The 15,000-nt window shown below is 44.3% G+C and overlaps 2 protein-coding genes and 1 long non-coding RNA gene across 7 annotated transcripts in view; 2 read left to right on the top strand and 1 right to left on the bottom strand.

Annotated features, from left to right (window-relative positions):
- Positions 1-423, top strand: part of LOC310718388 — a 70,612-nt gene extending 70,189 nt beyond the window's left edge. The window contains exon 2 of the long non-coding RNA XR_014531141.1: positions 139-423. This is a non-coding gene — a long non-coding RNA (uncharacterized lncRNA). The remainder of the gene's footprint in view (positions 1-138) is intronic.
- The window catches only part of pgam5 (PGAM family member 5, serine/threonine protein phosphatase, mitochondrial), a 4,714-nt gene extending 4,291 nt beyond the window's left edge, over positions 1-423 (top strand). For both annotated transcript variants that reach the window (XM_083527172.1, XM_083527171.1), the window contains exon 6: positions 1-423. This exon is cut by the window's left edge and continues 620 nt beyond it. The gene's annotated coding sequence lies outside the window, so the exon portion shown is untranslated.
- Positions 424-1,604: 1,181 nt separating this feature from the next.
- On the bottom strand, positions 1,605-10,153 carry ankle2 (ankyrin repeat and LEM domain containing 2). Of its 4 annotated transcripts, none has more exons than XM_083527161.1 (13): positions 9,866-10,153; positions 8,611-8,981; positions 8,262-8,456; positions 7,987-8,180; positions 7,491-7,679; positions 7,273-7,395; positions 7,030-7,102; positions 6,740-6,909; positions 6,539-6,645; positions 6,216-6,406; positions 5,527-6,088; positions 5,322-5,453; positions 1,605-2,870 (listed from the first exon to the last, which is right to left on the bottom strand). In XM_083527161.1, exons 2-13 carry the CDS (start codon positions 8,975-8,977, stop codon positions 2,657-2,659), a joined length of 2,517 nt encoding a protein of 838 aa, XP_083383287.1. In that variant the 5' UTR covers positions 8,978-8,981; positions 9,866-10,153; the 3' UTR covers positions 1,605-2,656. The 4 variants fall into 4 exon arrangements, with proteins under 4 accessions (XP_083383287.1, XP_083383286.1, XP_083383288.1 ...); XM_083527160.1 differs by having other exon boundaries at positions 8,611-8,978; XM_083527162.1 differs by lacking the exon at positions 9,866-10,153 and adding an exon at positions 9,560-9,847.
- Between the last annotated feature and the right edge of the window lie 4,847 nt (positions 10,154-15,000).

The following is a 15,000-nucleotide window of genomic DNA, read 5'->3' as shown; positions in this document are numbered from 1 at the left end:
TTGTGGTGTGAGTCTGATCCCTGAGTGAAGTGTCTGATTACTCCTGTTGAACAGACTCGACTTGTAAACACAAGAAAACCCCAGCATTGTGTGTGTGTGTGTGTGTGTGTGTGTGTGTGTGTGTGTGTGAGACATCAGCAGTGCTCTGTTACACACACTGTAGTGTTTTTGTGGGAGCAGGACGTTCTGACTCCTGAACGGGTTTTTGTGAGATGTGTGACAGATACAAACCCAGAGGCCTTGATGTGTGATGATCGTTTTCACGTCAGAATCATCACACACCTCAACCTTATTCTGAATCCAAATGTTTTTTTCTCAGAACCAGCACTCTGTGTGTGTGTGTGATTTTTATGCAGTGATGTGTGTACAGTTTGTTGCATTTATTTTCAGAAATCCTATTAAAGTATAACTTTAGAAACGGCACTTTGTGGTTCTTTTATTCACATTTACATCACAAATATTACAATCTTTCTAATATTTACACACAAATCACTGATCCAAACAATGACCCCAAAGACCTGCAGTAGAACCTGTATATTATTACATGTGAAATGGACACTCAGATCTCAGCTTTGGAGTGTGACTGAGTGAAACTACATACATTTCTGTCAATGTCCTGACCCCACTGACCTACAGTGTGAATTTGGGGAAAAATCTGAGAGTTTGAATTTTCACCCAACAAAAAAAAACCCTAAGTGTTTATTCGGGTGAAAATTGTTACTTTTTTTCCGATTTCGTTCATATTTACAATTTTGACTAAGGACACCAAGAGATATGAGATGTTCAATTCACTCATTATAATATACAGGTTTTATTATCACATGCACAGCATCATTTTCTACATTGAAACTGTTCAGCAATGATCTGGATTTTAGAGCCTAGTATCTCAGCTTTGGAGTGTGATTTTCACACCAAACTTGTGCTGCTGTACATGTCTTCATTTCCTCAATCAAAATTATAAATATTATAAAAATCTGAAAAAGTCAAAATTTTCACCCGAACAAACAGTTACGGGGGCAAAGTGATTTTTCGGGTGAAAATTCTGACTTTTTCCGATTTTCCCCAAATTCATATGGTAGCTCCCTGGGATCAAGACATACACAGAAATATACTTAGTTTTTTGCCGTCACTTTCTGAAGCTGAAATCTGAGGCTCTGAATAACATATTTGCTTAATAGTTTTAATGCAGAAAAAGCTGAACTTGATGCCTCAGATCTCAGCTTTAGAGAGAGACCGAGCAAAACTAAGTCCATTTATTTGTATTTCTTGACCCCAGGGATCTACTGTGTGAATTTGGGGAAAATCTGAGAAAGTAAAACATTTCACCCCAAAAAATTTTTTTTTTCCAATTTTCTTCAGATGTTTACTGATGATTAAGGACAAGATGTACAGAAGTGCAGGTCTGGTCTGATTCTCACACCCCAATGCTGGGATATGAGACATCAAGTTTCTGACTAATTATATTTAGTGTAATATACAGGATCTGGACACAATTTGCTGTAATCACACACAGTCTCTGATTGTAATGTGTGTGTGTGTGTGTGAACTCCTGTTTGCTGTAAACTCTGGGTGTAAGTGTGAGTGAAGACGATGTGTTGTGTGTATTGAGATGTTGTACACTTTATTTCTGTTTCTCAGCAGTACATAAAAGAATGAAGGTTTCTCCTCCACAGTAAGTACAACCACACCAAGTCATGCAACAGAACACACACCAGAACTGAGATAACAAGCATCTTACACACACATTCTCTACAGTCTCTTATATCCCACAGGAACGTGTGTGTGTGTGTGTGTGTGTGTGTTCTCAACATCCAAAGGCACAAAAGGAGCTCAGAACCACATCTAAACTATAAACTGGAACTGAGAATGTGCTTTTTTCCTGTGTGAGGAAGAGATTAGACCTCTGACAAATCTGGGAAGAAGAGGAGAAAGAAAAGGAGGAAGAAGAAGAGGTAGAACAAAGAGAATGAGATACAAAAAGAGGAGGAAAAGAAGGAATAGAAGAGGAGGAGGAAGATGAAGACGAGTTACTGGTGCTGTTTTATTCCAGAGTAAAAAGGTGTGCTGGTTAGGTGTGTGTGTGTGTGTGTGTGTGTGTGTGTGTGAGAGAGAGAGAGAGAGAGAGAACGTGTAAAAAAACATACATGGACGAATTGTCAATGTTTATTAATGAAGTGAAATAAAACAGAACTCATCTGCTGAATCCAGACAGAGTTGCGTTTGGGACCAGCAGGTGGCGCTGCAAGGGGGACGTCCCCCGTCTCTTCACCATATGAAGCTGTGCTACAGAGTTCTACCACATGAACAATTCATTAGTGTTCTTCATTCAGCTAGTTTTCTCCAACACGTCAGAGTACCGCGTACATTTCAATACGTCTGCATCAGCCATAAATAATTACGGATACAAATCTACACTCATACGTACACACACACACACACACACACACACACACACACACACACACATAAGAAAAGGACTACCTATATATAAGAAAAGGAAAAATATACACTACAGCGTACCAGTTCACTTCACGCTAAATGTTTTTCTTTTGTACAAAGTTCTGCAGCAGCGTTGGAGCCCTGTGTGTCTGAGACTGGTGGAGGACAGAGGGACGGAGGGACAGAGGAGAGACACAGAGTCCACGCCCAGCGTTTGTTAAATGGGCGAGTCTCCGAAATGCTTGAGTCGAATACGCTGGATGTAACTGGCATGGGCGGGGCTGTAGCTACAGTGGGCGGGGCTGTAGCGCCCGGGACTGGTGTAGTCGGGTGAGTAGGCGTGTCTCACCGGACTGTAACGACTCACAGGAGAACCGGGAGTCAAAGACTGGAGTCTGGGGTGAGTCCTTATTACAGCCGGAGTCGGCCAACTGCAACACACACACACACACACACACACACACACATAATTACATACTAATCTTAAAGCTAATGAACGTGTAATGTACAGCAATTAGTTAATAAGTGTGTTAGTGTTAAAAGTAGCTACGGGTAGTGAATAGGAAGGGGGTGACTAGTTAAGGGTACTACCTAGTTAAGGGAGTAACTGGTGAGGGAGTAATTAGTTAAGGATAGTAACTAGTTAAGGGTAGTGAATAGAGAGGGAGTAACTAGTTAAGGGGAGTAATGGTGAGGGGGTAACTAGTTAAGGGTAGTAACTAGTTAAGGGTAGCAATAGTGAGGGAGTAAATGGTTAAGGGTAGTAACTAGTTAAGGGTAGCAATAGTGAGGGAGTAAATGGTTAAGGGTAGTAACTAGTTAAGGGTAGTAATAGTGAGGGAGTAAATGGTTAAGGGTAGTAACTAGTTAAGGGTAGTAATAGTGAGGGAGTAAATGGTTAAGGGTGGTAACTAGTTAAGGGTAGTAATAGTGAGGGAGTAAATGGTTAAGGGTATTAACTAGTTAAGTATAGTAATAGTGAGGGAGTAAATGGTTAAGGGTAGTAACTAGTTAAGGGTAGTGAATAGGGAGGGAGTAACTGGTTAAGGGTAGTAACTAGTTAAGGGTAGTAATAGTGAGGGAGTAAATGGTTAAGGGTAGTAACTAGTTAAGGGTAGTAATAGTGAGGGAGTAAATGGTTAAGGGTAGTAACTAGTTAAGGGTAGTAATAGTGAGGGAGTAAATGGTTAAGGGTAGTAACTAGTTAAGGGTAGTAATAGTGAGGGAGTAAATGTTTAAGGGTAGTAACTAGTTAAGGGTAGTAATAGTGAGGGAGTAAATGGTTAAGGGTAGTAACTAGTTAAGGGTAGTAATAGTGAGGGAGTAAATGGTTAAGGGTATTAACTAGTTAAGTATAGTAATAGTGAGGGAGTAAATGGTTAAGGGTAGTAACTAGTTAAGGGTAGTGAATAGGGAGGGAGTAACTGGTTAAGGGTAGTAACTAGTTAAGGGTAGTAATAGTGAGGGAGTAAATGGTTAAGGGTAGTAACTAGTTAAGGGTAGTAATAGTGAGGGAGTAAATGGTTAAGGGTAGTAACTAGTTAAGGGTAGTAATAGTGAGGGAGTAAATGGTTAAGGGTAGTAACTAGTTAAGGGTAGTAATAGTGAGGGAGTAAATGGTTAAGGGTGGTAACTAGTTAAGGGTAGTAATAGTGAGGGAGTAAATGGTTAAGGGTATTAACTAGTTAAGTATAGTAATAGTGAGGGAGTAAATGGTTAAGGGTAGTAACTAGTTAAGGGTAGTGAATAGGGAGGGAGTAACTGGTTAAGGGTAGTAACTAGTTAAGGGTAGTAATAGTGAGGGAGTAAATGGTTAAGGGTAGTAACTAGTTAAGGGTAGTAATAGTGAGGGAGTAAATGGTTAAGGGTAGTAACTAGTTAAGGGTAGTAATAGTGAGGGAGTAAATGTTTAAGGGTAGTAACTAGTTAAGGGTAGTAATAGTGAGGGAGTAAATGGTTAAGGGTAGTAACTAGTTAAGGGTAGTAATAGTGAGGGAGTAAATGGTTAAGGGTATTAACTAGTTAAGTATAGTAATAGTGAGGGAGTAAATGGTTAAGGGTAGTAACTAGTTAAGGGTAGTGAATAGGGAGGGAGTAACTGGTTAAGGGTAGTAACTAGTTAAGGGTAGTAATAGTGAGGGAGTAAATGGTTAAGGGTAGTAACTAGTTAAGGGTAGTAATAGTGAGGGAGTAAATGGTTAAGGGTAGTAACTAGTTAAGGGTAGTAATAGTGAGGGAGTAAATGGTTAAGGGTAGTAACTAGTTAAGGGTAGTAATAGTGAGGGAGTAAATGGTTAAGGGTATTAACTAGTTAAGTATAGTAATAGTGAGGGAGTAAATGGTTAAGGGTAGTAACTAGTTAAGGGTAGTGAATAGGGAGGGAGTAACTGGTTAAGGGTAGTAACTAGTTAAGGGTAGTAATAGTGAGGGAGTAAATGGTTAAGGGTAGTAACTAGTTAAGGGTAGTAATAGTGAGGGAGTAAATGGTTAAGGGTAGTAACTAGTTAAGGGTAGTAATAGTGAGGGAGTAAATGTTTAAGGGTAGTAACTAGTTAAGGGTAGTAATAGTGAGGGAGTAAATGGTTAAGGGTAGTAACTAGTTAAGGGTAGTAATAGTGAGGGAGTAAATGGTTAAGGGTAGTAACTAGTTAAGGGTAGTGAATAGGGAGGGAGTAACTGGTTAAGGGTAGTAACTAGTTAAGGGTAGTAATAGTGAGGGAGTAAATGGTTAAGGGTAGTAACTAGTTAAGGGTAGTAATAGTGAGGGAGTAAATGGTTAAGGGTAGTAACTAGTTAAGGGTAGTGAATAGGGAGGGAGTAAATAGAAAGCCTTGGAGCAGTGAAGTGGTGTCGGGGGTAAAAGGGGCGTGGCAGACACACACCTCTGCATCTCGGCGCTGGTGAAGGACTCGATGGTGCTTTTCCACTTCTGAATGCTGGGGTATTTGAGCGGGTCGATTTCGACTCCTCCCACTGCGGTGTAAACGTCTCGGTCCAGTCTGGAAGGAGAGTCTCTGTGTGGAACAACAGAAAGGTTACCACGTTAACTCACAACACCACAACACACTTCATGGCTGGCTCACTCACCCCTCGATAAACAGCCCTTTCCTGAGTCGAGGGGGCGTGGTCAGGATGAGATCATTCGAACGGTCCAATGATCTGTAGGATCCGGAGGAGGAGGAGGAGCCGGAACTGGTGTGATCCCAGGATCTGGAGCGTGAACAGATCAATCGCTCGCCGTTTGATCCCATTCGAGTCCTCGCTCTCTGCTCCTCCCCCTCCACGCTCTCCTGCGCCAGGAAATACTCGTCGGAACTTGTGCTTGGAAGCTCCGCCCCGTCCTGTTCGCTTACGTCCGAGCGGTCGCGCAGCGTCATGCGCTCGAACTCCGCCATCAGGTTAGAGATGGGAGACGGCGGGCAGAAAGAGGCGGGGTTTGGTGGCTCGATCAGGGCGGGGTCTTGGGAGACGGGCAGGATGTGGAAGCCCTGCCCACTTCGGTCGTCTTGAGAGCCACTGGATGAAGAAGAGGAGGAGGAGATGCTGGTGAGAGCTGCGTTCTGTCTGTTTTTAATCTCCTCCAGTGAGATATCAGTTTCGTCCAGGAACGCTCCGACTGACACCGAGTTACTAAACTTCTTCTGCTTTCCTACACACACACACACACACACACACACACACACAGTTTTTTTATTAAAATGCAAACACTTATAGATACATCTTTCCAGTGGGGTGTGTGTGTGTGTGTGTGTGTGTGTGTGTGTGTCTCTCTACACCTGGAGAAGGAGTTCTGAACTTGTTGCTGTTGTTGTGTTCCCCACTCGGATCTCGAGCGCGCTCAGTGAAGTCCTTCTTATTTAAAAACTCCTCCAAGCGATGTAGACCTTCTACTGACCCCAAGTCCACAAAACTGTCCAGGAAATCCCAGTACTCTGCCCAGGGGTGGCCCAGCTCACGCGCCAGGTCCCTGCAACACAAACACACACACACACACACACACACACACACACATGCAGCAACTGTATGAGCGAATACAAACAGGACTTAACTGTATAAATGCAGTGTAAGTGTGCTCCCCCCCCCCCCCACACACACACACCTGCCGACTCGCTCGGCTCCACGTTCCGGGTCCGATTTGAAGATGTGGTGGAAATACTCCGCTCGCTCTCTCGGGGGCGTCTTCCACACACGCCTGAACTCATCCGCCTGACACACACACACACACACACACACACACTACACAGCTCTTTACTCCTTTAAAGTTATTAAGAGATGAAGGACAGATTGAGATAAACCTGACCTTTGATGGGCTCAGGGGTCCGGCGAAGGCCTTCACCGCCATCACTGGTTCCCGGGGGCTTCTGGGTAATCGTGGTGAAGACCTTTCCATCAGCTCGGGAGACCAGGGGGCACCGATCACTGGCTGGGCCGAGTTATCAGCTGCTCGGAGGAGAGGCACGTAACACCGGTCTGCGGCCAATCAGAAGCAAGATCAGGAACTTTGTCCCAAAATAACATCTAATCAACACTGTACCCAAACACCGTCATCTAAATAAACCAACCAATCAAACACAAGAACTTTTGGATCACCTTCTAGATACCCTGTGATCTTCTGCCTGATTTCCATGATCTTGTTTTTCTCCTTCATTCGCTCACAAATGATCTGGAACGAGAGCAGCAGTGTATCTGATCAGGGTTTATTACACTGCATACCACACACACACACACACACACACACACACACACACACACACACACACACAGAGAAGACTCTGCTTAGGAAAAGGGCATTATATTACAGTTTTGCCGCAGGGCATTGTGGGTAAAGCTCACCTCGCAGGGTTTCTGCTCGTATTTGTTCTTCCTGTGTTTGTCGATTTGGGGATGAGAGCAGAGGACGTTCACCACCGACGCACAACCGAACTTACACGCAAAGTGCAGCGGGGTCTCGAAGCACTGAACACACAACCACAGCACACTCATCAAACACACACACACGCACGCACACACGGCGTGAAGCCGCGAGGCTAAAGCGAGGTCACGTGACTCACGGCTTTGTCGGGCGTGTTGAGGTACAGGTCCACGATGTAGCGAACGCGCTGGTGCAGCATGGTCTCCGTGTCGTCAGGGTACATCAGGCGCATGAAGTCCGCGTTCTCCAGCGTGTCGAGGAGCAGCTGGGCCACGGACGCCTGGTTCTCCTTCGCTGCCACGTGCATCACGTTATACCTGCAGCCTTCCTACACACACACACACAAACACGTTTACACCAGTGTTCACTAGTTAATAATTAACCTAAACACCCAGCACTCGGTTACACTTCTATAAACCCCTCTGACCTCTTCCTCTTTTCTCCATCAACTACCATAAACCACAAGACCCCAAAATGATTCTGAAACATCTGGTCATTTCCCACCATCACATCCAGAAGCCTGGTGACACCACCATGGTGTTTGTGTTTCTAAAGCGTTAAACACTTCCTGATGAGGTGGAGCTCACAGACCTCGCAGTAACAATAGCGGGATAAAGAATTGCGTGAGCTCGGACCTGCAGCACGGTGGGGTTGTCCCCGGAGCCGATGAGATAGCGAGGGTTGCTCCACACCAGCTCGGAGAATCCGACCTCATCACCTCGCTCCACACACACGCGCAGCCTAGCCGTCAGGTCCTGAGGACGAGGGCTCTTAAAGCAGTTCGCCTTTTCTCGGTTTATCCCGTCCGTCTCCGCCAGAGACGAGCCGTCTGATGGACAGAGACAGAGATCATTTTCATTTCTGCACAACATCTACACGGGGAGCGGCGGAACAGGGAACGGGGTCTCACCTTTGCCGAAGACCAGGGCGGTCTTGACGGGGGACACACAGGCGGCGCACTTGCTCGGGGACGGGAAGTAATCACACAGTCCCTTGGCGAACTTCTCAGCGTCCTCTCGGGAGGAGAAGGCCTTGAAGCGAGCGCCCTTCATCATCTTCACGGCCTGCAGGGCCTCCTTTTTCTCCGTGTACACATGAACCCTCTCTGCAGGAAACATCACTCACACACGTCAACATCCACACAGTTACACGTCTCACAGGAGTCTAATGTTACTTTGTTTTTTTGCACGTGACCCTGCTGCAGCATACTCAGACTGCCTCTAGAGGCGGCTCTACAGCACTACACCTGTAACTCTCACCGTTCCTGGCGAGCACGTCCTCCCACAGCGGACACACGCCGTAGTAGAGCGCAGACGTGATCTGGGGCGTTTTGTTCGGCGTCTGGACCTCATGTCGTGACGGTGACACGTTCTTCTCCCTAAGTGGCTCCTCCTCAGGCGGGTTGAGGCCCAGATGATAGCCGACGTCCCCCTCTTCGGCCGAGGTCGCGCTCGATCCTCCGGAGTCGGAGAGTCCGGCGTTCTCCACGAGGGCACGGGCGAGTTTACGCTCGAATACGCCGCGTGTGGTGGCCGTGATGGGGCCACACTTCAGGTTGGCTTTGAGGATCTCCTCCCTGAGCTCATCAGCACTCAGAGACTTCAGCCGGCTCAGAGCGGCCTCCATGCTGCTGAGAACAACACAACATCTGGTTTACTCCCGACACACACATATATACACACACACACACACACACACACACACAGCTGTTTTACCACAAACTCAAAGGTTTCAGTTAAAGCAGTCTGTAGATCCTGCACTTTTCAAAAGGAAGAACCTGTGCTTCTGGATCACACAAAACCTTCATAAAAGCATGAAGAACGTAAAACTACAGAACAGGAGCACCTGGTGGTACTGTCCTACACATTCTTACAGCTGTGCATCCAGCTGAGCGAGGAACCGTGTGGAGAACCTGGTTTGGGTTCATCTCCCGCCCGTTAGAGGTTCAGCGGGTGTGTGTGTGTGTGTGTGTGTGTGTGAGTGAGGCTGGGGAACCATGCACTGTGAGGATGAGGTGATGTGCTGCAGATCTCCAGCAGCAGATCTGAGATGGTGTTGGAGACAGGAGACAGGTGCAGGAGGAGCTGCATGAGTGTGAGCTGTGAACTGAGGACAGTATGTGAGGACAGTCCCGTGTCACACCCAGTCACGTCAGTGTGCGCGTGGAGGACACGGAGGCTGGTCGGCGGGACCCGGAGCTTCACTCACCTGCAGGCCGGATTAGGTGCAGCTGCGGCGGTGCTGCATGCCGGGGATCAGCAGTGACCCGAGTCTCAGAGCCGCTTATAGAGGACGCACAAATCAACCCGGACGAGCGGAGACGCGCATTGTTTACAAGCGGTTCCCGCGCATGCGCAGCACTGTTGCGCTCGGCGGTCCCGCGCATGCGCACACCCCACGTCCGCGAGCTCCAACCGCGGTTCCAATCAGATTCAAAAAACGATCCCCAGACCGTTATAAAGCGTCATACCTGCAACACGATCACCTGTCAGCGAGATCTACCGCAGAACTCACCTTTTCCTCCGGAAGTCCTCTCCGTCTGTCAGCGCGGTCACATTAAAACCCCAGCCGTTACCGTGGACACCACATTTAACAGCGTTATTCAAGTGTGTTACAAACACTGCAGTAAAACCTCCCGATTCTTCTCGCGCTTCATCCACAGACCAGATTCAGCAATTCATTAATACAATAAAATAATAAAAACACGGCTTTAATTTCCATGAAAATCTTCCCGGTTTAAACTGACACTGAAGCACGCTTAGCACACACTCACTTCCGGAAGCGTCTTCTTCGTCACTACTTTCTGGGGTTTTTTTTTTTTTTTTTTCATTTTTAGGTGTCCGACACCGCCATCTGCAGGCACATCCCCGCCACAGAACCCTTCAACCAGCGAGTTCAAACCAAGCGCACTTTTGATTTTTCATCATTTATATATTTTCAACACAGTCGATAGATTTGTTTGATATTTTACATTTAAAATGTGTTGCTGTTTAAAGTTTTCAAAAAAAAATTCCGGAAAAAAAACGAAAAGGAAGAAATGCACGGCTTTTTAGGACTTTCATAAAGATCAGTAAAATATGTCCAAATAACACATTAAAACCTCAGTGCTAATACATTATATTCCTTAAATCCCGTTTATAAACATACACACACACACACACACACACACATACGTGTTTTTGCTACATGACTGGGTGGTTACTATTGGTTTGTTTCCCAACAATCATCTTTATTTTCAGAAAAACACAGGTTTAAAGAGCTCAATTTTCAGGTTTTTCTATTCTGGTGGGGACGTCCCTATTTTGTCTTACCACCAATCACCTCTAGGTGTCACTATGATACATTATCTGCAGATTATCCAATTTATATGCAATTATAACTGTTTAACGAAGATGAAGATGAAGTTCAGACCATAACTAAAGTGTTGTTTAAAAGGGAGAATTTAACTGTTTTTTTTTATTATTTTTTTATTTTGCTTTTCACTATTTTCCATCATTTCTTGTATTTAAATAGACAATTTCTAAGAAAGTAAAAAAGTCCTTACATCACTTCCTGTTTAACACATTCACTTCTCTTCAATTCTGAGAGTCTGAAAAGTTCCTCATTTTGGTATCTACAACACATATATGACAAGCAGGAAATGTTCATTAACACCATCGTGGTCTAAAATAAATAATGATCTGTGCATACTGGAATCTATTTGATATTTGAATCACAACCACCTGAAAAGTTTGGACATTTGGGCAATTCCACAAAAACAAGAATCTGTGAGATCTTAATTCTCTTTAACATTTATTTGTCAGCATCTTGAACTAAAATGTTTCTGAACATGTTGCCTTTAACAAACATATGAAAAAAACTATTAAAGGCTTTTCACCCTTACATTTTTCGCTTCATGGAATCACTGCGATTTTTTACGTAAAATTTGACGGCCTCCAAACCTCTCCCTTCAAGTGCTGCTGGGGATTTTTCAATGCACTCCATTCACTGGCCTTTACCAGGAACCTCGCCAGAACTGATGTAGTCCATTAGAGTCTTTTCCACAGCCTGGATCTCCTCTGTCACCACTTTCTCTGTGGGTTTTGTGAAGATCCTGAATAAAATAAAAGTAATTATTAATTGTGATAAAAGTGACTCATAACATATTATATCATTTCTCCTCTAACTTTCCCATAATTCCCAACATTAGCTCACAGAGTGTCACTTTTGCAACTTCTGCCCAGTGCTTGTTACTTGGATCTTTTCCAAGTTTAGTTTGGCTCTCGTTACTCTGTCTGTCAAAATACTGATGCATTTTTTTTTCTTCAGCAAAGGGAAGAAGTTGCAGAGAGTTCCACTTTGCCTCACTCAAATTTCGGAGAACCTGGGATGAGACACACTCACTCCATTTAGTTTCACAGATTTGTTTGAAGGCTTGCACATTGCTAAAGGTGTTTTTATCACCTCACATTCAATAATGTTTGCCATCTTCTTGAGGTTGTGCCCAAGCTTCAGTGCTGAAGATGGTGTTTTGTAAGTGCTTGTCTCCTCATTCAAGTCAGCCACACTGTGAACTGCTTCCACCATCCGTTTTCTTCTTCAGCATCACGATCTTCACATTTGAATTAACAGCTGAAGGTGATTCACCACTGTCATGTTTGTCAGAAGTAGAAGATTGTCCAGTGTCTGTGTTCAATGAAGAGGATTATTTGGTCCCACTGCTCACCAATGAACTTAAACTTTGAACCCCCAACCTTGTGGGGACCTGCTGATTGGTAAACCAACACATTACCCACTGAGCTACCAGGTCCCACTTGTGCAAGCAGTCAACAAGCCTAAGGAACCAACATGGCTTCTTTTCTATACTTCAACACCATTTCTTCTTCTTTCATTTTCTACCATTAGGGGGCGCCACAGCGGATCATCCGTCTCCACACCCCCCTGTCCTCTACATCTGCTTCTTTCAACCGAACTATCTGCATGTCTTCCCTCACCAAATCCATAAACCTCCTCCTTGGTCCTTCCTCTTTTCCTCCTTCCTGGTGTCTCTATCCTCAGCATTCTCCTACTGATATACCCCATGTCCCCCCTCTGCACATGTCCAAACCACCCTGTCGTACACTTTCTCTAAATCCACAAATACACAATGCAGCTCCTTCTCTCCTTCTCTATACTTCTTCATCAACATCCTCAGAGCAAATAAGGCATCTGTGGTGCTCTTCCTCGGCATGAAACCATACTGTTGCTCACAGATGGTCACCTCTTCTCTCAGCCTGGCTTCCACTACTCTTTCCCATAACTTCATGGTGTGACTGATCAACTTAATTCCCCTGTAGTTACTGCAGGTCTGCACATCTCCCTTATGCTTAAAGATCAGTACCAGCACACTCCTTCTCCATTCCTCAGGCATCTTCTCCCCTTCCAGAATCCTGTCAAACAATCTGGTTAAAAACTCCACTGCATCTCTCCTAAACATCTCCACGCTTCTACCGGTATGTCATCTGGTCCAACCGACTTTCCATTCTTCATCCTCTTAATCGCTGCTCTCACTTCCTCCTTACTAATCCTATCTACATCCTGCTTCACCAACTCCACATCCTCCAACCTTCTCTCTCTCTGATTTTCCTCATTCATCAGCTGCTCAAAATACTCCCTCCATCTTCTCAACACACTCTCCTCACTAGTCAACACATTTCCCTCTCCATCCTTTATTGCTCTAACTTGCAGTACATCCTTCCCAGCTCGGTCCCTCTGCTTGGCCAATCGGTATAAATCCTTTTCTCCTTCCTTAGTGTCCAACCTCTTATACAGCTCCTCATATGCCTTTTCCTTGGCTTTCGCCACATCCCTTTTAACCTGCTGCCGCATCTCCTTGTACTCCTGCCTACTTTTCTCATCACTCTGTCGATCCCACTTCTGTTTCTCCAATCTCTTTCTCCTTATGCTCTCCTGCACTTCCTCATTCCACCACCTCATTCCTCATTCCATTTGTCTTCCTTTCTATTTCCAGATGTTACACCAAGAACCTTTCTAGCTGCCTCCCTCAACACTTCTGCAGTAGTTCTACAATCATCCAGCACCTCTTCACCACCACCGAGCTCCTGTCTGACCTCTTCCCTGAACCTCACACTACACTCTTCCTCCTTCAGTTTCCACCATCTTATTCTTCTCAGTCTTCACTCTCCTCCTCTTCTTCTTTGCCTCCAAAACCATCCTACAGACCACCATCCGATGCTGTCTAGCTACGCTGTCCCCCGCCAACACCTTACAGTCTCCAATCTCCTTCAGGTTGCATCTCCTACATAGAATATAGTCCACCTGTGTGCACCTTACAGAGGCTTTAGCCATGTTGTTAATAAATCACTGCCCCTCTACTTCATGAACAGCACTAACATCTTGATGCTGCCGGTGAGATGCCCCACTGTCGCTAGCGCTCGACGGAGTAAAGTTGTCTGTGTAGATTTCTCTCTGTTTCAAACAGCATTTAAGTGATAAAAGCATCTCTTCCATATGCTCAAGCATGTCTAGTGCTGGTAGTGAAAAAAGAAGAGGAAAGCCATCAGTTTAAAGCAGAACATCTTAATTATTAATTAGCATGAAGCCGAAAAGGTTGTCATAGTACCATCTTCAACTTACCATATTTTTGACTTACAATGGAGTCATCGTAGCAAATTTCCATGCTAAATGGGGGACCTAACAACATTTGTATATACTGTAGTGAAATATCAAAAAGAGAATCCAGTAGAGTTAAAATAGCAGCTGGCAATTTTAGGAACAACGATTGTATATTATCAGGACCTGGTGGTTTGTTAAACATTTTTTGGGAAGTTTATTAGTGATCTGTTGAAAGGAAACTCTGTTGTGTTTTATGTTTGCAGAAAGGTTCAGCCAGAAAGTGAAAAAAGTGTATTAACATTTATTCATGATTTAATTAAATTATAATAAATTACTACTACTAATAAAAATATATTCTATTAACCAAATCACATTAAAGTATTTTCGAACCTAAATTGACAATAAATGAATGTAGATTCCTCTGGCATACAACAGTCCATGTGGAAGTAGGATTGAAAGACCTGGAGTTGGCCGACCTCTTCCTGATTAATTTCTTATTGCCATTAATAATAAGTGTTTGAATATAGACAGATCTACAATAAATTACATTAAGAGCTTCAGTTCTAACAGATCTATTATATTCAAATTATTTAATGCATTTTCATGTAATCTAACAAAAATAATTTGCTTAGTAATAATAATTTGTGGCTCAGTGTATCCTGAAGTTTCATTCTGGTGCGTCAACAGTAAATGGGGTCAGCAATACCGTGTGTGACCTCTAGGGGTGCATAGATTACACAGTCACACAGATTTCGTCTTGAAAATGGACCCAATGGGGTCATTAGAGAAAACCTCACTGGGCGTGTCTACACTCTGGGAGGTGCTTGTATGGCTTTGCTGGTGGGGACCTCAGTTTAGGTCCCCAAGGTGACATGGGTCCCTATGAGTCAGTGTGGATTCAGGTCAAAGTCCCCACCAGGATAGGAGAACACACACACACACACACACACACGAGAAAAAAGAGAAAAAGCAAATTTCTTCCATCACACAGTTGTTGTTTAAATAAAAAGGAAACAGGATGAAGACGTATAAAACGCAGAAATAAAAACAGTGAA

Source organism: Silurus aristotelis, assembly GCF_946808225.1.
Source record: "Silurus aristotelis genome assembly, chromosome: 23".
Taxonomy (NCBI): Eukaryota; Metazoa; Chordata; class Actinopteri; order Siluriformes; family Siluridae; genus Silurus; species Silurus aristotelis.
The sequence above is the reverse complement of the archived record's forward strand: the minus strand, read 5'-3'. Positions and strand labels throughout refer to the sequence as shown.